The sequence below is a fragment of the Mastacembelus armatus genome, chromosome 14, assembly GCF_900324485.2.
Source record: "Mastacembelus armatus chromosome 14, fMasArm1.2, whole genome shotgun sequence".
Lineage (NCBI taxonomy): Eukaryota > Metazoa > Chordata > Actinopteri > Synbranchiformes > Mastacembelidae > Mastacembelus > Mastacembelus armatus.
In genome coordinates this window covers 20,622,274-20,648,823 of record NC_046646.1, presented here as the reverse complement: position 1 = coordinate 20,648,823, position 26,550 = coordinate 20,622,274, and the positions used below count along the sequence as shown (strand labels likewise).

The 26,550-nt window shown below is 38.5% G+C and overlaps 1 protein-coding gene across 1 annotated transcript; it reads right to left on the bottom strand.

Annotated features, from left to right (window-relative positions):
- Positions 1–251: 251 nt before the first annotated feature.
- On the bottom strand, positions 252–26,243 carry septin8a (septin 8a). Its single transcript, XM_026327727.1, has 10 exons — positions 26,214–26,243; positions 17,563–17,677; positions 17,247–17,442; positions 15,613–15,799; positions 10,568–10,729; positions 9,566–9,662; positions 4,322–4,490; positions 4,000–4,132; positions 3,355–3,524; positions 252–1,434 (listed from the first exon to the last, which is right to left on the bottom strand). Exons 1-10 carry the CDS (start codon positions 26,241–26,243, stop codon positions 1,431–1,433), a joined length of 1,263 nt encoding a protein of 420 aa, XP_026183512.1. The 3' UTR covers positions 252–1,430.
- Between the last annotated feature and the right edge of the window lie 307 nt (positions 26,244–26,550).

Here is a 26,550-nt window from a genome sequence, read left to right as displayed (position 1 = left end):
TAACACATACACTTCAATAGATGTCACAGACTCACACCATTTGTCCACTTCACCTTTTGCAAACACACATAGCACAATGATGAAAGCAGGGCGGAGTATCTGAAACATCACCCCCACTTTAAGCTTAACACAGGAAGTGCTGCTTCTCAGGCTAACAGCTGCAGAAGTTTTGTGTCTTCACCTGCCTGTGTTTTACTTTCATCTTCCTCTTAGCTGAATATCAAATAAATTATGGCAGAGACGCATCAGAATCAGGAGGGGGTTTGCGTTTATTTCCATTGACAGACAGTAAATACAGCTGCTCTATTCTTCATGTCTGAGTGTAAACTCTTTTGCAGCAAATTGAGGCTTGTATGTTTTCCTGAAACCTCAATGTGTGTGTGTGTGTGTGTGTGTGTCTATACTGGCTTGATGTTTCTGTGTCTCCCCACTGTCACTTCACTCATATCAACGTGATCTCTCATGGTTTATAATAAAGTCACATCACTTTTCGACAATGTACACCATATTAGCTAGTCACAGGAATATTCAAAAACTAGTACATTTTGCATATTTAGCTGGATAAGCTCTAGAAAATATTCACATATACTTATGAGTTAATATGTAACAGCACCAGAATATTGCATATGTCTTATAAAGATTTAAGACTAAGTTTTAGGTTGTCAGTACCTATGCATATGCAGTAATATATACAGCATACAGGTACTCAGTTTAATTACTTGACATAATGCTATTTAAATGTACTATTAGGGCTCATTTGATACAGGGGTTTATTGTACTACTACTATGAAATGCAGTGAAACTAAATTCTCATGAGTACAAATAGGTTAACAGCCACACTAGTTACACCTGAATAACATTTCAAACAGCTCAAGTATTTAGAAAACTTTAGTAAAGGCTTAATTTCATTGATATCTTCAATTTTAACGTCAGTCCTATAAAACCAAGAACATCCTATTTTTGTTTTTTAAATACATGTTGACCAGTTCAAAATATTTTATTCCGGTGCATTACTTTTTAGTACCAAAAATGTTTGAAGCATTTAACCTCTCTTTCTGTGTGAATAGTTGATGGTAAAACAGAAAAAAATACAGAGAATGTTTAAATCACAACATAGAAAACAAAAATGCATATATATATATATCAAAAGTGTCCAAAACAAACAAAGAATGAGAGATCCCGAACAAATGAGATGGCCACTGTTGATAAGTGAACATGTTTCCTCATTATCGCTCACCATCTTTCACTCTTTTCTCCCCTGTGGCTTCATCATGATGATCATCATCATCCTCAGTGTCTTTGGTCCATGTGCACAATGTCAAGATGGAATGTTAAAAACAAACAAACAAAAATAAACAAGTGTTGTCATTGCTATGGTGATGGAGGACAAATCCATGGTCGTGTGTGGGAGGGTGTACAGCGCCCATAAATTAACTGAAAAACAATGATAAACAATAAAGAAAATAAATTGGATGGATAAACAAATAGGAAATAGTTAAATAATAACACAATTTGTAATTCTACTGACAACTAAGAAAGCAGGATTGTGGCAAAGAGGCACTACAGTTGAAAGAAATACCAGTACATGTTAGTGAACAATGTCGATGACAACTACATTTTAATATAAAGTAATGAACCTGCCAATGGGGGGAGCTCTGCATTTTCCTTTTAATGCATTCCCTGAATGAATCCTTTGAAATGGTGCATTTTATCTGAAACACTATGAGCATGTTTTCTTGAGTATAATAACAAGATCAGACTTATGAAATGGCAAAAAACCACAAAACAAAAAACTAAGGTTGTGAAGAATCTCCCTCATAATCCCACAAAATGGAAGATCAGTTTCCAACAGTATGGCTGAAGGCGAACTGTGTGTGAGCAGCCATAAGATGGCGCCATTTTCTCACAGTCAGGTCTATGTGTGACTGGGTAGTCAACAGTAAGATAAGTCATGTGCAGACATCACTGCAGACTAATGTCCAAAGCTTAGCTTACATTTTTACCTCATCTCAGCAGCCATTAGTTTCAATCATAGTCAACAAAGCATGAGAATTAACTAGATTACTTTTTTTTTTTCTATGCAATGTTTGACTAGGGGCTTTTGTGACAATTCTTCCCTTGTGGTGAGTTCAGGACTTAAGTGATGGCTTCAGAAATGTACAGCATTCATGAGCTACACTAAATGGCAAAAATAAAAATTGGACACCACATTACAACCATATGTTATTGGTGATTTCATTCCCAAGATATAGGCATTAATCTGCTTCCTCCAGTCTTCTGGAGTGAAGGTTTTCCAAAAGACTGTGGAACCTGGCTGAATGGATTTACTTCCATTCAGCCACAAGAGCATTACTGAGGTCAGACTGAGGCCTGGCTCACACTCAGTATTTCAGTTCATCCCAAAGGTGTTGGATGAAGCTGAGGTCTAGGCTCTGTGCAGGCCTAAAGGTTTTAAACACCAAACTTGAAAAACCACATGGGAACAGGAAGGGGCAGGACACTATTGCAACACGTTGGAAGTCCATGTATTGTCCAAAATAGCATTGTTTGTTACAGCATTACAATTTTCCTTAACTGGAATGAGCAAGTCTAGCCCAAAACAGGAAAAACAGCCCCAGATCAAAATTACACAGATGTATGAGGCCAAATAACCAGAAGTTGAACAGTCCTTGAATGCAATGAACAGAAACTTCTGCCTTGGAAAACAGTCTGCAGTTAGGTGAAATGTACATGACATATAGTTAATGAGCTAAAAGATGAAATGCCTGTGTTGCAGTTATACCTGTGTCATTGTAAATACACAGTATGCACTATCAACATACCTCTATTACAAATGAACTTTGCCCTATGTGAGCTGTATTCTTATAAATCCCCTATTTATAAGCCAAGCATTCGATTGCCTCAGTGAGTGAGTTCATCGCTTCCTCTCTGAAGATCCTGAATAATTAGAGCGAGGCAAAGGGAAAGAGTGAAAGGACAGGAAATGTTAAGCTTGGGCAGGACAAAAAAGGGAGGAAGTTTCCTTAACATATGCCAGGCTTTTATAATAGCTGAAAAGATTGTGTGTTGAGACAGGTCGACAACACCACAGCACATTCAATTTAAGGCTCATTAATGTGACACTTTGCCACAGGTCTTAGCAGAATGCCAGACTTGTAACAGAGACTAAAGAGCAAAAAGAGAAGGGAGGAGAAAAGCAAGAGAAGCCTGTATACAAAAGGGAAATTATTTCAGGGTTTAAGGCACAAAATAGAAGGGCTACAGAGCTGGTTAATGGATAGAGCAGGGTTAGAAAAGCAGCTTCCTGCTATAGAAAGAAGAATGAGAAAAATTAGTGATGGGGGACTGGCTTACTTTTTCTTGTCTTTGTCTTTCTTGAGGGGCTGAGATAAGGACTGTGATTCGATTGCCACCTTCTTCCTGTTGAAGGCGTTCATCTCCTCCTCCAGGTCTCTCCGCTTCTCCTCCACCTTCCTCTTCTCCTCCTGGTGCATGCGCTTCAGCTGCTCAAACTTATCATGCAGCTGAGAAGGAGGTGACAGAAAGGATTGGGTTGATAGCAGGCAGACAGAAGAGAGACATATGAGAACAAGATGCTCAGAAGTCAGAAGCTAAACAGAGCATCCTTTTAAATGAACTATCAAATGACTGCGTGTGATGGGAGAGCAGGCCTTTCATGGTGATGAACGCATAGAGAACTACTTGGCTCCAAAGGGAATGAAACAGTATGAAACAGATACACGTCTTTGTAAAGCATCAATGACAACAACATTTGCTTTACTTGCTACTAGCTAGCACTTGTTTACTGTCTAATGAACAAGTGCAAACAGGTACAGTCACAATTCTGACCTTCTGCAAATGAATCTTTTAATGTGACAAATTACCAGTTAAAAAAAAAAAAAAAAGTTCCTTTGAAGTTGCAGTGATATACAAACATACTCATGGTTCTTGAGAATCTAATTTACTGTGACTCTAGCCATAATTTCAGTTAAGACTGACCTCCCTCTCCTTTTCTTTCAGTTCTGCTTCCGTCTCTTTTACTTTGTTGACAAACATCTGTCGCATTTCTTCCTCTTTACGCTGCAGGTCCCCCAAAAACTCTTTTCTCTTGGCCTCGTACGTCTCTTGAAGACTGCAAAGAAGAAAAGAGAGGATCTTAAAAGAGTGAAAACAGACCTGAATGGATAAACTTTTGTGTGGAAAAGATACAGACTCTCCTTGCGGTTGACATTTTCAGTATGTCTTTATGGATTTTGGTCTGTTTTCTCTTTCCATGCACACAGTGCATGTGTACACCTTGTGTCCGCCCTCTGTGCTCTACCTGAATGGCTGGCTGTCAGGGTCTGTATCTTTGAAGCCCATTTCTTCCAGCTTGCAGCGTCGGTACAGCTCATAATGACGGGCGTGGGTCTGTTCCCTCAGATCCTCCATGTTGACCCTGATCAGCATCTCTCTGAGTTTTACAAAGTCGCAGTGGCTCTCATTCTCAACTGAAGCACAAAACACATAGTTAGGATAACAGTTGCAAATAAGGTGATGATTTGAGTTATACCTGACATACCATTAACTGATAAATTCTGCTTTGTTGTTAAAGAACTGGTTTTGGATTATATTAATGGGCCAGCCCATCAGCACTATGCACTTTCATGTCTTGCTTCTAGTTGTTAGTCTTTGCTCCTCATGGTTAATTTCGTGCCTGGTTGTCCTCGTCAGTGCTTCTAACTTGTTTTAACACTCCATTCGTCACCTTGTTACCCTCCCTTCCTTTCCTTGTCTGTCTAAAAGCAGGAAGTCACACCACGTTGCTACAGGAATGTGCAGCACTCAGCACACTCAGTACACTAGATGAATCACTTTAGACATCCATCAGATTAAACATATTCTATCACAGTTTGCCAAAAAAATAGGAGAAGACACATTTGAGATCTTATGCACTTTTAACTGAATCAACGCTAACAACTTCACTTTACTGTAGCTTCATGTGTGAGTGACTCTCACAGTAGGGAAAGAGCAGGAAGTGTTTCCTGCCTGACAGACCCACAGCGGAGGGAGGACAGAAAGCAATTAGATACAAAAACTGCCATTTAAATTTAAGGCTTAACGCCATCCAACAAGCTGCTTTTTAGGAGCCTGATTCCAGTAATATTCTTGACTGAGCCAGACTCCTCTCTCATCAATAAAAATAACTTCTTCCTTTGAAAATAAAGTTTTTCCTTCTTAATGTTTTTTTTCCTCCTTTTTACAGACCAGGATGCCTTCAGAGTCTTCTGTAGGAAGTCTGTAGGAACTTGGAAAAATTTTTTTTTTTTTTTTTAATAAGGATGAGCTTATGTACAAACAGACATGCACAGATGCCTACACTACAGTTCTGCACTTTAGATTCCATTTAACGTATATGCTGCTATTTTCATACTGTTTATAATATGCTGCTACTTTCTGTCCACACTCTCTATGCAGTTTCTAATAACTGTTCAACCTGGAGACATCCTGGTGTCCTGGGGGAACACTGTTTTGTTTGCCTGTTTACTGTACCAACTGTAAATGCCTTGACCTGATAAGCTTAATCACTGCAACATTATAAATTAGGGCCAAAAACCCTGAAGCAGGACCTATAGCAGTTATAGCCCAGTGCATAATTTGACACATCAGTTCTTATTGCAAAAAAATAAAGTGTGTTCATTAAAACAAACAAAAAATAAGTAAATGTGTTCAACCTGTTAGCAAATCTCACAATGCATGCTAAAAAGACTTTTTCTGTTGTCTCAAATCTGATGCATGGTTGGTTAAGTGCACGTGCAAAGCAAAGGCACGTGGCCTTTCAGGGGCTGGAACATATGCCATGAACCCTGGGATAGCACCGATGGATTATGGAGTGTATATTTTGTGTAAATACCACCACAAGCCATGAGCTCTGCGGAAGTAACAACATGATAATGACAGTGAAACTGCCCAATTAGCACTGCTGGGAAAGCAGCTGCAGTGCATGAGAACAAAGCACAACGTAGCATAAAATAAGAACTGAGAAATCAGACTTTCCTTTAAAAGACCAGGACAATTAAGCAAGTGAATGACCATTTACTCATCCTCTCCTGCTTTAATGCTTTTAGGCTCAAACTAAACCTAAAAAGAATTGAACCAGTAGTGGTGATGCAGCTGTATGAACCACTCACTCTTATTTGTATTCAAATTTGCTGGAAGGCCACACATCATTAGGGGGAGAATACAAGTTAAAACAGAAATGAGCTGTTCTCTGGGCTCCATCCAGGCTACTGAAATTGCCTGTTCATTTGGCATCTCATAGTCTGTCTGTACTGCACCCCCCCACTGAGGTCTGAACAAGAGCCAATCCTCTGACAGACTGCAGCACTGAGCCCTGAAGATATTTGAGCACAACGCTCTGCAGATACACAAACACAACATGAAAATAGTAGCATGCAAATAGAGGACAACAGAGCCACGATTGTAAATAAATCTGCAGTTATCAAATGTAATGAAAGTAGACAAATGAGCAAAAAGAAATTACATGTAAGAACCATGTTCACTCATTTATCTCAAACTGATCATCCACTTCAAATTTTTATCAAGTCATTAGTTGCAGAAAATCTGCATAATCTAAATTGTAAAAAAATAAAGTTAAGTAATTAAATTAATAAGAAAATAAATAAATTACTTAATGTATGCACCTGCACTGAAGTGATCATTTCCAAGGTCTGTATTACTTCTATGATCAGTGGGTGTTCATGCATATAGACCTTTGGAGCATGACTCTCTTTAATTTATCCTGTCTTTATTGAATATTTGCAAAGAACTGCCTGTGCATAGTGTGTTAGAAATCGGTTGTGGTTAATCTCTAGGTGGTTTGGAAAATTTGAAATGAGTTAATGGATCAGGGCTGTTGTTTATTAGTAGTCTTACCCTGATTCTCAGTCATGCATAAAGCTACTGAGGACACATTGTTATATCCAGAAGTAACTGAGAGGACTGAGATGATTTTATGGACACCAAGATGAAATGAAGGATTTCATGACTTTACAAGCAAATCGGCCAGTAACGTACCTTGAGCTTGGTGAAAATTCAGTATTGTATATAGTATCCGTTCATATTATCATTTAACAAAAGTCTTATATTTTTTGTAACTATGCCACCCAGTGCTAACACAAAAGCAACTTTAGTATGTGTACAATGTTGAACAAACACACTGTAGCTTGTAAAAGAAGTATTTAGGGGTCTTTTATGTCACAGATGTCTAAAGCTCAGAAATAACAGAGCATCAAGATCCTGAGAGAAGATAAATACATACGCACACATGCACGCACACATGCACACACAGAGTCCTTCTCAATTACTCTTTTTGTCACCAGACAATTCTTCCCCTGTCTTCCTTCAACTCCATGGAAATTTCCCATGGCTCTTTGAGAGGTTACCATAACCCATGTACATGACATTTGGCATCTACAAACTATTTCCACTGACACAGACCCTCCTTTCAGGCAGCTGAGTGTTGAAAAACACTCACATTTTTGTCCTCTTCCAGCCCTCTCCTCACATATGATGACAAAGTGTGTTGTATGAATGGCAAGCCATCCGTTTGTAAGACTATCTGACTAGAAGGGAAACAGTTTTCTTGTATTCCATCCTATCAGTCCAGATTTTGTCTTTTAAAACAGAGATGGCCACACTTGATGAGATAATTCAATGTAGACAATAACAAAAACATAATATTAACACCCCCCCCCTCACACACAGTTAATAATTATATGTTTAAACCCCAAAATACATGTTTTTTTTTCTCTCCAAGGTTTACTGAAGTACACAATTCTTTCCATTAAAGAAACTATTTACAAATGTACATTTTGTTGTATAACATACTTCTAATGATGTTGTTCGGTATTATTGTGGTAGCTGGCTCCAATCTTGTCTTGATTTTTCTTTTTTTGCTCATTTCAGATCAAATATTGGTTGTTTTTATGAGACCTGAAGTCTACCACTTGTTAACTGCTACTAAAGAATGATAAAGTAAAGAATATTGTACATCAGTTGTGACAGAGACAAACCCCATAGAAATAACTGGTCTAGAGCTTCTTAGTGACTTAGGGGTGACTTCGTAGTGACTGACTGGAGCAGAGAAGGATCCATCCCACAGGAGACACAGAGCAGGCTTTATAAATAACCACAGTGTCTGCTGAGGGTTGGGGAATGAGAGTGGTCAACGGGTAATGGAAGAGGAAAGGAAGACAGTGTGTGGACACAAGGAAGGGACGGAAGAGAGATATTGTGGGAGGGAGGGAAGAGAGGCAAAGCTCCCTCATGAGCAGCTATATTCTCACAGCACGACTCTGCCTGACATTACCAAATGAAAGTGTTTACCCTCATTGACAAGCACTGAGCAGTGAGCTGTGGGAAACTATCCTAAGATCCCTGACACAATAGATGATGTCTGCATGGGGAACACATGTATGCAGAAATACAAATGTCAATGAGATACATGCATGCAAAGAAAGACCTAAAACACCATTTAAATTACAAGCACCTACAGGTGCAAACACTGGCAATTTCCCAAAACAGTCTATCTACTTGCCTTGGATTTTGCAGCGTCACTCTGAATAAAGTCAAACTCACAGCTGTGGAGGGCACGCCACATTAAGAGGAGGGTATAAATAAACTGAAACTGCGGGATGTTCTCACCACTCTAGATGCTGATAGACAGTTTGTCTGATCAGCAGTTGAGTTACATTATATTTCCCATTTCTTCATACTGTATGTGTAGCACAACCAGCATGGGGTATAAAATAGATCCAACTGATAAATCTTTACAAGGGTGGGTTGTTGTCAAAGGTTTATCTTAGAGCACCAGCCAGTCATTTCATTTTTGATTAATCTGCTAATTTTAACTGAGCCTAGGCTCTGAAATGTCAAAAAGCAGCCATAAAAAGGTTCTTTAGTCCAAGGTAGCAACTTCAAATTGCTTGATTTGCCTGACAAAACTCTTTTTTTATTGACTATCATATGAACAATATTGTTTTGCATTTCGCAAACATTGTTTAGCTGTCAAACATGTTCTCACGCAGATGGTCAGTGTCTTCCTGTTGCTTCATCAAATGCAAGAAGTTGTGACTGAAATTGGACATAGATCAGCAGAAGTCTCCAGTTAGTGGTGACTCCGGAAATGATTGAGTAATATTTAACTTCATAGATTTTGTCCATTTTTAACCATTCCTCTTTGTGTGATCTAAAATGGAATATCTTGTGAAAAAATATTCTTCAAAATTAATTTGTTTCCTAAAATTAATTCCAAATATTTTCTGTGTATTGGTGCAACTCTTCCCTAGAGCAAATGTTAAATAATAGCAACAATATACCGCCGCTCCTAGATTTACACAAGCAGCAATGTCATGTTTTGGCTCACCTTTTTGTCTTGTTTCTTAAAATATTGTCTCTCTAGTTGTCTGGAAAAAGGAGTATTATTATTTGACACCTTCACGTCCCACTGCTGCGTTTGCTTGAGAAACAAACCCCCCCCCCAAACACACACACCCTCATTAACTTGCTTGTGGACAGTTCTCACCTTGCACAACTCCCCAGGGGTACTGTCTGGCCCTCACTGTTTTGTTTCCCACTTTGACCTCTTCCACGCTCCCGACCACTGCAAATGGCAGATGGGCCTGCAAGGAAAAGAGGGGCTACAAGGTCAAGAAGTCATAGGCGTAACTGGAGACATAACCATGGGCTAATTTCTCTTTTCCGCTTTCTTCAATGTCTTATCAATTTTTTTTTTAGTTGCTCCATCCAAGTTCCTTTTTTTTCTTTTTTTACAGTGCAGCAACCATTTCACAAGTTAATTTACACTAGACACAAACATGCTGCTTTATAGCAATAATCAAACAAAAAGATATAATGAAAATGGAGTATTTAATTTCAAATAAAACTTGTTTCACTGCTGCTGTTGTCTCTCTTATCTTCAACAACCAGACCACACCAGAATGAATTGTAACCATGTTGACATACGAGCTGCAACAGAGCTCTGTTTTAAGTTTAGATGTGGCTCAGTTTTGGTTGACAGTCCCATTTTATTGACGTGATTAAACACACACATGCTTTCTTATTGCTCTCAGAGCTTCTATGCCTTGTTAGGAACTGCAGTATGGCATCATGGGGAAAACATGCCTGATACGCAACCTCAAAAATTAGGCGGCGTGTTGAAACCAGCTGGCTGGTTTCAGCTCAGAGGAACAAGCTGGTGAGTGTGGGCACTGATGTAACAGACTATGAATAGACGAGGATGCTGTACTGAATTAATGCTTTGAGCATTTCTACGTGTGTGGGTATGTGATTTAGCATAGAGCGATTACACATTACTGCCATTATAAATGTGATGAAAAAAGCCTAAATATTGTGTCTAGAAAATATATTTATGCTTGCTGCCTGAGCAAAAGTCATAAGTATCTCCAAATAACCAGTTTATTTTGAGAGTGTAAAATGTATAAATGGATAACAATAGTCAGTTGGAGAAAAGATGTAAATACTCAGTGTATGGAAAATGAGTGTTTGCTGTTACAACATGACTTACATTCATGGAGGCGTTGATCTCGCTGACAGCTTCATCATCTGTGGGAAACTGATAAATCTGGACACCATTGCTCACCAGCTCACTCATAATCTTTATTTTGAATTTATGGAGCTCACTCTTGGAGATTGTGTCTGCTTTGGCAATGATGGGAATGATGTTGACCTGAATAAAAGATTAGGAAAAACAGAATGTATTTATAAATAAAGTTATTAAACCCAAGGGTTACATGCATTATACATTTTTGTTTTTTGTAATAAACACTTACAAACTATATTAAAAGCTGATTTGCATTAAAGTTTATACGTAGAAATTTCATGTAATAGTTTAGCCTGGAGTGCCTGATGATTACCTCTTATGAGGTAACATAACTGTTAAGCTCAATATTATGAGAGAAGTTGCATCGAGCATTAAGTCAGTGTTTTCAGTGAACAACAGATTGCAGCAATTATCTTGACGTTGTTAGTGGGTCATAAACACTTTAAAAATGCTAAATTAAATATACTGAAAACCTAATTAAAAACATAAACCAAACTAAGCATGCTAAATACGTCTGAGGAAACATTCAAGACCATATTCAGCAAAACTGTACAATGAATAAGCTCAGTCAGATCCCCAACAGATACATAAAACAAACAGTGATTATAAAAACAAACTAGGCTCCATCTCCAATCAGGAGCAGATGTGCAGAAATAAACACACAGTTTGTCTGCATTCCTCTGTATGGCTGCATCAACCAGATCACTGACTGGGAGAACAAGAAGAGTTCACACAGATTCACTCATCAATTCTATAGTATGCCTCAGAGCAAGAGCCAGAGCTTGTTAGGAATCAAATTACAGGCTCATCATACTTTACTGGGTCATTAATTTGCAGCAGGGTAGTCAGTATCATGTTTTTAACCTTTTTTCTTTTAAACAAACCAACTTCTCTAATCGCTATTCAGTGCTGACAGTAGCTTTGTGTGACCACTGAAGCAGATGGGAGTTAAGTATCTTGACATGGTCAGTGAGGAGGGAGGGGACACTGATATTTGTACACTTCCCACAGCCGGGTTTTCCCAGCTGGCCATAGAGTATTTGCAAATAGTTGTTAGTGTTTGTTCTGAAAAAGCAGGAACACCAGACAGGAGGCTGTTACCACATCAAAGCAGTTCACATGTACAATAATCAGAAGAAACAAAAAAATCACATACAGTAGCCTGATATTTCTGGCACTTTGTTTTAACCCTCCACAGAGCAAATATGTGGATGTGAACAGAGAATCACGTCAGTGTACAAGGGAGATAAGAACATTGCTGACACGTTCTTAGCTTTACTAATGTCAGAAAAATGTTAAGTTCAATGAGAAAAAATTATTATTAATGGATTTTGTAACTCTTATCATTCTTTATCTTACTTCAGGGATAATTATGCTCTTTGGAAACACAGTTCCCACAATATACAGCTATGTGAACATTAATTTGTGACAGACATCTAAGATAATGATGTCCTTGTGTAGTGTAAGTCATATCTAAAGTACATGTATGATGTCTATGTGCTCAGATTTGACTGAGATATGACTCATACACTACTACAATCTGGAACCAGGAGTATTAAATCAGCTCCAATACTTGATCATGCATAAGTGGCCAGATAAGCATGCCATACTATAGTAATCTACCTCCAGCTGTTGTTTGAAGACTGACATGTACATGTACTGACATGTCTGTTTCACCTTAACTGTACCTCCCCTTCAACCTGTGCTCTGGGATAAAAAGCCAAAAAGAATCATCTAAACATACAATATCATCCAAGTCTGAGAGTAAATTAGAAGTCATGCCTGTAGGAAATATCAATCCTTGTTTACCAAATGACATATGAACCAAATCCTCTACATCCTAATATTAACTAGTAATGATTTCCACCTATTCAAGACAAAAACAAAAAAACTCCTTCAGGCACTTATCTCTTTTCCGCCACAAACCACACTCACTCTGATGGGCCTTCAACCACCTCTCTGTAAGGAGGGGCAATTCGTACCCCATTTACAAGAAAAACACCATTGTCTAGACTTGACAGCAAAATCTACAGTCTGAGGGAAACTGGTTTCTGGTCTGCTTCCCTGGTTTTTCCTATGACAAGGCTTATCTGGCAGACTCTGCTCTGTTCATTTATCTTTAGTGTCCAGATGTCCAGATAAAAGTTTATATTCACACACAAAAATGATTCCCTTGGTGTGAAAATCTCTACACAGAGAGCAAAAATGTCATTACAGACCATAATTTTTTTTTTTTCCATGAAGAAGTGTAATGTCTCATGGCAATCGTTTACTTTAGTGCTTAAGCAATTGGTTGTTTAGGTGATTGTCAGCAATGCATCACCATATATTTTATATATTTTAATGCTTTCAGTCGAATAAATCCACTAAAAACACCAACCAACTACTAGTTTCAGCTTCAGAAATCCATTCAAAATAACCACTTATTCAAACCCTACACAATTTATAGCTTGGCTGGGCAAACCCCATAATTTCTGTGGTCCACCTGTAGCATCTGGAATAACTAAAATGTCTCTGATGGTCACACTGGAAGTTGTGAAACAAAACAGTCTGGAGTGCTTTGCTTTCATTTGTACTAGGGGAAAACATAGCAGGTAAGTTGCTGAATGACAGCAAAAAACATACATACTCATTTTAAAACCTTTGCACTGGGTGACATAAAGGAAGAAGGCACTCTAACTCAGGTACCATGGTTTGCTTTAAGGCAGGGGATACAGACAGTATAAAGGCACTGTATGTGTTGGTGGTTTGGATGGTATCCAGAAACAGTTGGCAATCGCCAGGTGCCAGGTTTTGATCTCTCTGTTGGCCAGTAAAGGGAGCACACTGGTTCAGTGGTCTGCACAGTCACCTCACAGCAAGACAAGTCCTGAATTTGGATCGCAGTCCTCTCTCTGAAATTTCTGTAAATTTATTCTCAGGTGAGAGTAATATTTTGGTTTTCTCAAAGGAAAAATGGTAGAAGTACTCCTGTCACTGTTTTGGACCATGGCCACAACGTTAATACCACAAATAGACCTCAGGTTTTTTAGTTTTTTAAGATTAAATGTGACTAAATCAAAAGGTATAACGTATTAAAAATGATGAAACAACATATAAGAGTTTAAAAGTTTTTACAATTTCAAGCGGAAAAAAATTGGATTAAAATGAATAGGCTATTTAGTGAGTTTAAATCTCACCAGGACCTGCAGGACCTGGTTAGGAGACAACAATAAACTATAATGATTAAATATTTTTTCTGAAACCCTCATTAAACTATTAAGTGTCCCTTATGAGCTACAGTTTGCTGAGGTGGCCAGTTATTGCTCTGAATAGTATCAGGAGACATTTGGCAGAGATGCACAGCCGTGAGTTGATAGTTGGCAGAAGTAATCCAGCAGGTTTTATTCACAAGGTGACCATCTGCTTTGTCCTGGATTTATTATTGCATCAACACACACAGGACTAAAGCTCCTACAGCAGTGTTATCAGTAGTTATCCAGCATTTACACACAGAAATACTGTGGAGGCAGTAAACAAAACCCTTGAGAGAGCTGTAAATAAATTTTATGTAATAAAACTTAATTAGTGAACCTTATAGTGTAATAGATTGGATGTAAAACCACATAAAATCGTACAAATGCATACACACAAGAACAGGTACATCCTGTCTTGACCTCTGTATGTAACTTTCTCAGGTTAAACAGTCAAAGTAAAAGCTCAACCGACTGAATCATGAGTGTTTCCAAATCAATAAAATATTTTATACCCTCCCAAATGTCAACAAAATCATATGTGACAGTTTTTCTTCCCTTTATTGCCTTGAAATTACACAAGCACATACGGAGCTAACAACAAAGATATTCACTTTTGCATTTTAACAGCCTCTTTCTCTGTCTTTCATTGTCCTCTGGGCTTTATGAACATGTGCTTTGAAATGTTTTGAGGCTCTTTTCCCTTCCTAAAATTCCACACTTTCCACACTTAGAAACCATGATTTAAGAGCAAAAACCGCTCTCTGTGGTTTCAGCTGTTTATCACTGCACTGAGCACTTTTCAACAGCATTTTATGAAAATGTCACCATGTTTAATTTTCTTCTGTCTTAGCAGGAGGAAAGAAAATCCATATCTTACAATAACTTGCAGTAAATGTGTAGAAAGCATTACAAAGCAGGGCAGAGTAAGATGCAGTAGAAATCAAAAATTAAGAGAAAACACTACATTTTGACAAATACAAAAAGGCTCGAGCTTAGACCTCACATTCCAGTCACTCTCTCCCCTTCCCCTTCTTTAACACACCAAGTGCTGTTATGACTTTCCCCCCAGGTGTCTGACTGAGGCCAAGCCAGTAATTGTGTCCGTGCTCATCGGATGTATCACAAAACACAAAACCACGGGCCAATAATCTGTGGAGTAATACTCACACAAGAGCAATGAAAAAGCCACAAATCAATGTGGTTCTGACTGTGACTATTGACTGGAATACAGTTGGGTGTGTTGACCTATAAACATGTAACCTGCAAATATGTCAAACAAGAGCTCAGTTTCAATTAGTGAGACTGGCATTATGTAGATATTTCAACATCACCTAATTGATTTTAGAAATGCAAGAAGTCTTTTTTTTTTTTTTTGCTTATCACCACATAGTGTTTATGTGCTCATCCTGGGTTTTCCCAAAAATCCAGGCTCGTAAAATTTCAGCCTCAATCATTTTCCACAGAAACAGCCAAAGAAGTTCACACCAAAGAATGAAATATACGACGGGATGGAAGCTTGCACATTCACTGTGACATTGTTCTTTTAGCTTTATTTGTTTGGGACGAGAGTCCACACCCCTGCAATAAGATCAGGAACCTTCATTTCTGAGTCAAACACACACCAGTCACAGTGAAAGGACGGTCAGATTTCAGCGACACTGATACTATTCACAGATAACGGGAAAAGACATGGTTAGAGTGAGTGTGCTTTTTGCCAAAGAGAAAGACTACATAGGCTATACAGATGTCTGTTGGCGTGTTCATTGTATGTACCTTGCTGTCAAGTTTTTTCATAGTGACGAGATCCAGAGACTTGAGAGAGTGTCCTGTTGGGGCGATGAAATAAAGGCAGATGTGGATCCTGGTGTCATGGTAGTTAAACAGTGAGCGTTTGATCTTCAGCTCTTCCTGGAGATAGTTTTCAAACTGAGTGTCAATGTAGTCAACGATGGGCTTGTAACTGAGGAGACAGCAAAAAAGAATGAGTGAGGATTTATTTTTGTGGGTTAAAGCAAAATATTTGTCTTCTTATTCATGCATTGGTAATGAATATAAAAGGAAATATGGATTTGTCACTGGGGAACTGAACTGAGACAGCTATGTTTTCAGTAACGATGTGATCTGATTCTATGCCAAGATCTCAGCTTAGAGCTGTACAGCAGAGTGCTGCATGAAATTTGTGTTCAGCTTATGGGAATGTGATTGAAACAAATCACACAGGCTGAAAAACATCCTGTCCTCTCTCACTTACACATGGTCTGTGGAGCCTACAGTGTCACCAGTAAGTAATTGAAAATTAAGAATAAGTAGTATGTAAAGCAGTAAAACAGCAGATTTGCAGTATATGTATATATATATATATATATATATATATATATATATATACATATATATACACACATATAAATGTGTGTGTAACCACAACACTGTGTTACCTGCAATGAGAGATACCAACTCTAACATGATAATAATCAAAGAAAATAACAGATTATTTATTTAAATGCAAAGCAGTAAAACAGCAGATTTGCAGTATGTATGTGTATACATACATACTGCATAAATGTGTGTGTAACCACAACACTGTGTTACCTGCAATGAGAGATACCAACTCTAACATGATAATAATAATAATAATCAAAGAAAATAACAGATTATTTATTTAAATGCTGCAACAGATTTTTTGCAGCAGGTTTGTCTAACTGCACTGTAACATACTTTCATAGCAATCAAGACTCAAAACAAGACAAAACTCATTTAGGGGTGAAAGAAAGTGCTGATTCTGACTCTGCGCCTCCTTCTCACTGCAGCAATTACCAAGTTGAAACGTCAAGAAATATATCCAAAATAATGTCCTTTATTATAACTGATCATGTGTTTTTGTTTATGCAAGTTGTTTAATGTCCTTCAACCCCAAAACCATCACCATGAGGCAGTTTAGGCTACTGCAGTGTCATGTCCTTAGCCTACAGAAAAAGCTTCTATCAAAGGGCAGGAGAGTATGGTGCTGTCAGGAAAAAAGGTCACTCCAACTCTGAGTCAAATGGAAAACACACTGAAGCATGTTTTTCATGCACATGCTCTGAGTATGGAATTTGCCTAATGATAATGGATTTATCAGAATATACTACAACAGTCCAAAAACAGTAAATGGCTCCATTGGTGAGATTTACTGTGGTTTGTTTTATACACAGAAGGGACAGCTTGATTCAAACCAAATGAGACAGTAAGCCATAAGTTAGCTATGGCTTAAAAGTGGGCTAATTTGGATCAATTTGAATCTTTCCATAGATTCTTTTTATATTTCAAAATTGTTCCTGTGCTTTATTTTAATGAATAACTTGTAAACAGGTTACCAGTTGTAGATGTGAAATCATGGGTACATAGTTAAATCATGTCATAATCCTCACCTATCTTCTTTGTTGATCTGATCACCAAAACCAACGGTGTCAACAATCGTCAGTTTGAGGTGGACGTTGCTTTCTTGCAGGTCATATGTTCTTGGGCGCAGGTACACGCCATTCTGGTAGTGGCTCGCCTCTTCATTCTCAAACATGGTGTTGAAGAGCGTGTTCATTAACGTCGACTTACCAATGCCAGTCTCCCCTGTACATGGTAAGAAGTAGCGAGATATTCAGTAGCTACAGAATGGCATTTTCTCATTGTACACAAAATTCAAGAAAGTCCTTTATACATATTGAAGGGACACTGTCATTTGGTACTCACCTACACAGAGAATATTAAAACAAAATCCCTGTGTGACCGATTTACTGACCAGTTGGTCAGGGAGGCTGTCAAATCCAACATGGCCGCCGAGACTGAGGTTACGCTTCTCTTCATTCTATAAGAACAAAAAAAAAAAAAACAACATGAAAAGGCTGGTTGCATGTGAAGAAAACACACATGGGGAAAACATTAGTCAGATGTAGGGGGAGCTGGGTGGCATAGAGGCCGAAGTCTTCACATTCCATTGCAAATGAAAATCAAAGATCCTTTGTTCATTCTGCTCATGTAAATACTAAGTAAAATAATGAGTTAGGAAATCAAGGCATGTGGTGAGGCTGAGCTCCCGAATAACCTTTCGCAATCATGACCGACTGACATCACTACAGAGAAAAAAATGGAAATGAGCTGATTCAGTGATCTAATACAGAGTATGGAAAATAACAGGTTCTTCAGCTGGAAATAAAAATAACTGGTGAAGTTGTGCAATGTCAATGAAACACTACATGTTTCTTGAACTGTTTGGCAGTTCTTTGGATAAATAAATAATCTTATAAATACATCAAAGTTACTCCCTTCTATCACTTCAGCACTGATGGGTCACAACAGACAAGAGTTGCGTATGCGTGATATGAAACCACCCTTCATCATTGCATTGTCCAATATAATTAAACACTGTGACATCCTGCACCAACCAAACTGGTAAACAAAACCAAACAAAATCTCCAATCAACACTGCTACTGTAACTTATTGACTTTCATAACCACTCTGCAATCAATCTGTATTTAGGGGAGACCATCCTGGGACCAAGAGCACAACAATTACCAATATATAACAAAGTTGTAAACACCTCCACCTTTGAATTGATTTGGAGGAAAGACAGTGACAGTGTGTGTAAGAGCTGTAGGGAGGGGAACAGACAGCACCTTGAGATGAATGGGGCCACCCGAGCTCATCTGGCTCAGCCACGAAGGACTGCATACCTGAGAGCTGATGTCACAGAGAGCAGGCAGCCTGAGAGTAAAGCACATCTCAGCTGAACGCAGCCCAACAATACTAAACTGAGAAGTGGAGACAGACACTGCATATACAGCAGAGGAGTTATAAACCTCAGAATAGCGCACAATTAGCATGAATACTGTGTGTATTTGTGTGTGTTTAAGCATGAGGGGAAAAATGAGAAACAGAGCTTGAAGTGTCAGGCAGCACGGCTGCAGTAATCTGACGTGAGTTGAGCTTGGCAATACAGGGCTGAGCTGCAGCACAGTGAGTTTATTACGTTACATTAACACGTGTGGTTGGGAAAAAATTAAAAAAATAATAAAAAAAAAAATCAATACACGCTGTAAATATGCTTTAAATATAACGGAAAACAACCAACAAAAAGACCTGTAGCACAGTAATCCTGCATTAGGTTAGATGTAGTGTATAAAAGAAGACCTTCACGCTAACACAACGAAAAAAGCTCCAACTGAAAAGTTTCCGTGTTGTTAGAATTAGCTCTTGAATACAGTTTGAGCTATTTATTTGGTAGGACTGCACTTCCAATTTTTTCTATCTAGCTCATGTTCCTGTTGTTGTTTAATGCACTTATTCTAGGTCACTCTGAACAAAAGAGTCTGCCCAATCAATGTGGTATCTGGGGTACCCAGTAGCAGGTTTACATGGAGGAGGAAGAGGCAAAGGCCATCTTTGTTATTCACTGTAAACTCAAAGCTTGCTAAACAACACTGATGCTTCCCCATGGTATTCAGCTTGTGGAAATATTTGGATAGATTGGCTAGAGGGGGAAGGCGTGGTCTTTGGTATCATCCCTGGAGGGAAAATGGTGCAATGACTTTTTAGATTCTTGAGCAGTGTTTAAAATATAAAAAGCTGACAATTTATATTAGCCTTTATTTAACCATGCGAGGATAAATAAAGGCCTGCATGCTCATTTTTCCATCAACACCCTGTTTCGCATCTACATACTTTCAGATATGGCAGCTGCATAATTTGCACACCATTGGTGAATAGGCTCCAAGCTCAAGGGCACCTTGACAAGAGTTTTGGTGAATATGTGGATTTTTTTGTGTTATGTCACAAGTCTGGGAATTTGCACTTCAGCTCACTTCTCGAAGCTCATCATTGTCTATTTAAAACATTTCTGCCCCTTTAAAGAGGTATTGCCAATGTCAGGGACAAGCTCAGGTCCTTATTAGTCTTAAGGAGTTCTTTGCAGCATAAAGCTGGTTTCTGTGGCAATTGCTCCCAACTTAACAAACCACATTGGTGAAACTCTCAGATTGAGAAAACTAACAAAGATCCTGACTCAAGAGACAATTGTGGGTTGACCTCCTACCATGAACTAGTCCAAGTTGTCAGTAGCACATAATCTTTGTGCAACAGTCGAGGCCGATGTGTTAGACTGAGGTCTAACCCAAAAAAAAAAAAAACAGATCTGACCAACAATTTTATCTTTAAGGATCAGACAGAACAGAACTGCATACGTGGACACAGACTCACCAAGCTGTGACCTAACTGACTGAATGTGTGTGTGTGTGTGTGTGTGTGTGTGTGTGTAGTGGTGAAAGAAGCGTTCACTCTAAGTAAATATAGCTAAATAACAATGTCAAAACAGTCCATGACAAGAACGTCTGCATTCATACAAGCATCTATGACATCCAATATAACAGTCTGGCCATAAACTCTACATTTATTAATGACTCTTATCAGGCTAATTTTTGCTGACACTGTCATACAGGTGTAAATAAAATTCTGTTTTTGCACTGATATTGAAGCTAGTGGCGCCGTTGTAATTTGCCTGCATTATACCGACACCACCTTATGTAAGTATGTAAACAGGAAAGACAAATTACATCTAAACATAATGTATTCCAGTACAACACCACCTCTAACTAAAAGCTCAATAATAAACAGTATAATTTACACTTTTCCAGCAAACTCACCAAACACTGAACAGTATAAGCTTTATATATACAGATGTCATGGCACAGCTGTTGTATTGGACTGCATAAGTTTGTACAGGTGTACCTAATCAAGCCGCCACAGAGTGGATACTAAACTGTATTTACCGTACTTATTAGTCACAAAAACGCCATATTTGATGTTTTATTAATATTAACTATATCAACTAGACCTGGACTGAACATTAGCCTCTGTATTCATTTAAATATAGTATGTGAGAATTACAGCTAATTATGATTGTCAGCTAAAACGTGCAATCTTCATTTTTAATCATTTTCTTGTTTTCACTTTGATGGAAACCTTGTTCTCTGTCATTTATATTTTATAGAACTCTGCTTAAAGCCACAGGACAATGCATAACAGAGATAAAATTAAGCATGCCTCTGTTTGGTCCTAAAACACCCAATACTTTTTTTTTTTTTTTTTTTTTTTAAAAAAGGGCACAACATCAATCAGCAAATACAGGATGTATAATCAACAGTGGAAAACAATTAGGGAAGCTGCGGCATCTCTCCGTCCACCCACCCAAGCTCATTCACATCAGTGAAGAGAAGAACAGCAGCTCAAAGTATGACAGGAATGAAAAGCTGCTGGTTAACTGCCCCAGGGTAAGGAAACAACACAGTTCCCAGGACACCATATCACCAGGCCCACAGGAAATGGTTGCACAGAGGGGGCCCAGGTGACTCCAAGTGAAGCGAGGCACAAATGGTATGGGCTTCACAAAGTTGTGTGTTTATAGCTGGCTAAATAGCATTTATTTTCTTCCTTTTGACATGTTCTGGCATGTAACAGGAGAAAACACACATGTGGAAATAAACCAAATTAATGATTGAGTTCAATTCCACGGTGGGTGCACAGTCACTGTCACACTGTCATTGTTAACGTAATCATTAACACCCATGCAAAAGAAAAGACAAAATTAACTTTAAAATGGATGACCAGTGCCACATGCCTACAATATATAGTCAAACACATGTCCAGATATACATAATCACTATGATGTGAGTCAATCAACGCAGCTATTTCAAGACACGGTGTGGTCACAGTGTCTCACATATATTGTGTTTACTGTATAGACTGTACTAATGCCTCTTAATGACCAGTCAGTCAGCTGTGACCCTTCAGTCCTTAAACTCAATATCTTCAGTATGGATTCACATGCCCATTAATGATTGTTTACTTTATAAAATATTAGAAAAGAGAAAAATGTTCAATGTAATGCCTATGAGCAAAATAAAATATTTTTGATCAATCCAATCCACATGGTTTTCAAAGTCTGACACAATGGGCCCCCCTGTTAAAAATCGAGACACCTGCAAACCCCATAACTCAAGCTTTACAATATTGTCATGTATTCAGTGGATTAAGCTGTGGGCTAAAACATTACCCTGTTTTTTAGCCTGTACATTTTCATAATTTGGCACAAATACCATTAAAAGCCACTGAATTAGCTCTTACCACGTCAGATTTGCATTCATGTACAGGCAGCTCTTACTGAATTCTTCTGATACTAAAGCAAGCTTTTAAAAGTGATGACCCTCAGGCAATTTCTGGAGCTTCATGAAAGGCATTTTAAATGTTTTTTTAAGTAGATTTGTTTGTTTTAGACATTGGAGACAATGGTATTCTCAGGCACTTGTATTTGTGTTTTGAGTTGTCTCCAAAGAAGAGTGCAATTTTTAACCCAAATTCACTTCATGCAGTATGAATCAGATTTTTTTGTGCATCCCCTTTAGATATGATATGACCTAAAATTCTCTTATTGTGTCCTACTCCAGGCCTGTCCTGCTGTCTGTCTAGCCCCTCTTCTCCAGCCAACTTGTGTCTGCAGCTCATTTCTGCCTCAGCGAGCCTCCACCTGACAGCATCAACCTGAGAGTCTCAGATACACATTGCCGGAGCTGATGTTTGTGTGCTTGGAAACACATTGGGGGTGGCCTTTGAAAAGCCTTCAAATATTTACAGTCAATTGAGGTGCACCCTGTCAGAGTGGTTTTCCTTAAATGTTTTCACATAGAGGCCAATTCTACAGCTCCATATGTTTTTTTTCCTTGTGCATTTTCCACTTCCTATGTATTATGTGTGAATACATATCTAAAAACAACATAAGACAAATGAGTAAAATCAGGAAAATCTCTTCCAAAGTTGAAGCTTTCTACAAAATACCTCCTTTGTTACTATCCTTTCATTGATTAACTCAGAATGCTGAAACCTAATATTAGCTTTAGATACACATTTGAATGCATTTTTACACAGAACAAAAACTGTGGACTTCGCCCCCTACCACTGCAGAAACAGCTTTAGAAAAGGATCTCTTTATGGCCTCTATGACCAGGAGGAATGATTACAGCAAGTGAAACCTCTTTCAGTGTTCAACTAAGCACCTGAATATTGTTTTAAGACAAACTTGAAAAACTGAGAACCTCTCCTTTAACGTGTACTTGCCACAAGGAAATAAGCTTTATTTGGTTTGTGAGCACAAGTTGTCTGGGGGCTTGTGGACATGCTGTGGGATTAATTTAACTTATCTTAATTTAACTTAGCCGTTCACCTGGTGCTACTCGTGCTGGTGGTGATGTCATGATAAAATTGTTGATGGTTGATAGTTGTGGTTTTTTACTCGTCTACGCCCAAGAGGAAAGACAGAAAAAGAAAGACTGAAACAGAGGGCTGAGTTGACAGGAACCATTTTACAAGACAGATGTACAGCATATGTATCTTTACAGGGTCTTGATACAGTTTCTTTTCAATCACTGAACTGACAAATAAAAACTCAGATTCTAAAAAATCGTTTTAGAAGTGAGTGATTTTAATAGCCACAAGCCACATTCTTTATGAACTGGAGGTAAAACTTATCTAGATATGGTGAGTTCTTGTGCACAGGCATATAAAAGTGTTCACATGTGCCAAGTTAGATAAAAAGCCTTCTTCTTCCAAGATCTAGACTAGTTATGCGTGTTACTGAATGCTGCTGGTAAAGACAACACTGAGAAGGCAAAGTTGATTTTTTCCACAGACTGCACGCTTAAAAAAAAAGAGGATCCCAGCAAAGTGCACTTGAAGCAGCCTAAGTCATAGAAATGAGCTTATGAGTTAAAAATCCTGGGACTTACTATAAGTCAACACTTCTACTGAACAAGAGTCATTGATATCTGACATATATAACTCTGGGATTTACATGGAATTTGTTATTCTGTGCTGTTTTTGGATGCGGCAGATAAGTGACTGTCCCTTTATTTTACTTTCAGTTTGGTGTTCTTGTCCTCCCTGTTATTCCGGGTTGAGCTACGCCAGAGTTAATAAGCTATGGCTAGGTTTGATATGAGTTTTCAAATAGATGACTCAGGTAAGCCACAATATAGACTGAATATTGGCTGAATAAAAGTAGTTAAAAACATCTCCCACTTTTTTTATTTTGAACTTTCTTCAATCAAACAAAAAAACTAATAGTATTACAGCATTAAAACAAACATTTCAATTACAATTCTGGTTTCCAAATCAGGGTGTGAACCAGTTTTGGATCAACCTTTACGTATCACGGCAGGCAGAGGCTACAGCATGGCCGTCATTTTACATCTGACTGGACTTGACAAGCTCGTCTGTCGGAGGATGTTCTGGCTGTGTGTTTTATGTACAGCTAACAACACTGATGACACACAACAGTCAGTACTCATGATTAACACTCTGACCTCCATAACATACAGATGAAGAATATATCAGAGGCAGCCATTTAAATAAAGCTCAGGAATTTGTTTAAATTCACTCAAATAGCAATAAAGTAACAGTAACGATATCTTTAACTAGAGCACATATGTAGAAAATGTATTCACAAGTTAACATCCCTCTGCACAAACAAGTAAAGCTGCTCTTTTACAGAGCACGCAACTTGCTCCATAATTCCTCATTCCACATCTATTGCCTTTAAGCACTTTATGAACTTAAATGTTATGCACGCAGGCCTCACAGGAAAGACAATCCTCTTCAGGGTCAGTGAGCATTGCACATGTTAAGTATGCTATAGGCTATTCTGCTACATAACCATTTAAATGAATAGCATCCTTTTTATTCTAGACACTCTAATGCAATCAATGAGAGAAAAAAAAAAAAAACAACAGGAGATGTTCACTACATTGATCTCATGTGGCCTAGAAAGTTATCACAAAGCTACAGCCTACACTGGCTGGGACTGACATGAGACAACAATGCAACCAACCACACATCGCTATTAATAGCTGCACTTAATTAACAGTGTGCCCTTTACACAAACTGCCACACGAGCTTGTCAGTTTGTTCAATATGGTCTCACATAGTTCAGAAAGTTAGACGGGAAGTTAAATATTCAGCCAGCTGTGCTGCTCTTAACCATAGTCTGCTACACTGCATTCTCAGCACTTTCTCATTAATCAATCACCTGATTTTGTATGCCAAACGAGACGTTTACAAATTTGAAGCTGGCAATAACTTCTGCAACCTGTACCCCCCTTTTGGACAAGTTCTTAATTTAGGAAATGCCAGCTCTGCAATGTCCTCTGCATCCTCTTTTTGGATCCATTCCTTTCGTCGTAGACGTGCGTTGTGCCAGTAAAGTGATGGGAGTGGCCTGGAGTGTGTCCTTAATCTCTTTATCCCTGCAACTCTATGCTGCTTATTGTCCAAGTCACAACCACAAGGATCTTCTCAAGCATCTGCCAAAAAGTTAATCACCCTCTTTAAATGTCTTCCTGCACAGTTGCCTCTTCACTATTAAACTGGTTTTCCATAAAATACATGCTTTGTTGGGTGACTGTGCATACTTGACTGATTATTTTATTGTGTTGTTGCTGATTCCTTTTGGCTGTATTGCATCACAGTGCCATACCTAGGGTTTCACCTGACTAACAGCAGGGCTTGTCACTATGAAAATAATGCAAAATGCATTCCTGGCTCATGCAGTAGTTTGCCCAACCTACAACTCTTATACGCAAATATTTTTTACAGAGGAATCAGAAAAGAAGCAAACATGTAATATGACATATTCCTAGGTCTAAATATAAAATCACCAGACACTTCCATGTGTCAACAGGAAGTTAAAATGAAACAATATATTGTGAGGACTGAGGCTCATGATACAATAGCTAGATTTTATTTACTATTTCATCACAAAGTGCATTTTTACACAACAAAACTGCAATTAATAACATATCTTATAGGGACTCTAAGTATCAATGTGGTGTACAACTTTGATTTTATAGCAAATTTGTACTATTTTAGAGCATTTTTATCTGCAATCTAACCACTGTATTTGTTGTATACCAAGAAACAGATATGTTATATTAACATCTATTAAATCTGTTGTGTTTACAGACACTAATACTGTCAACAGTGGTGTCATCTGCTACACCCACAGAGGAGAGGTATAATTAAGAAAATAAACGTTACAAGACATTAAACTAGTCAACAATAACAGGGTTGTCTCAAAGAAACCATCACAGAAACCACTTATATCGACACATGAGTCCACATTACAGGCTCCAAACGCGGGGGAGGCTTAGTAAGCTAACGTTACATACCCACACAAATGCAGCTAACACCCACACTTTTACTAATAAGTCTCCCCGGGGGCTGCACTTGCAATGTTTCCACTTCCAGAAGAGTGAAAGGGGGTAGAAAAGAAAAAACAGGTAACGTCGTGGCTCTCGCTTACCGAAAATACGTCAACGTCCGTGGCAGCCATGGTGCGGAATGTATGGTGTTGGTGTCTGAGCAGACGGAGCAGAGGCGTCTCTCAGTACTAGCCTGCTAAACTACTGCCTGAGCCGAGCTGACAGATACGGGGAGAGGGACACCAGACTGGGAAGAGCTGGTAACTGGGCAGGGAGGCGACCAGCTAGCTAGGCGACAAGAGGACTCACTGCTACACCGCTTCTGCTTCGCTCCGGCAAGCTACAACTAAGTTTAGGTGGACTGTTCAATCAGCAGTTACTATTTTAAAGTCTGCGTCTTATTTAACTCGTTATCAAGACTACTTACGTCCTTAATGA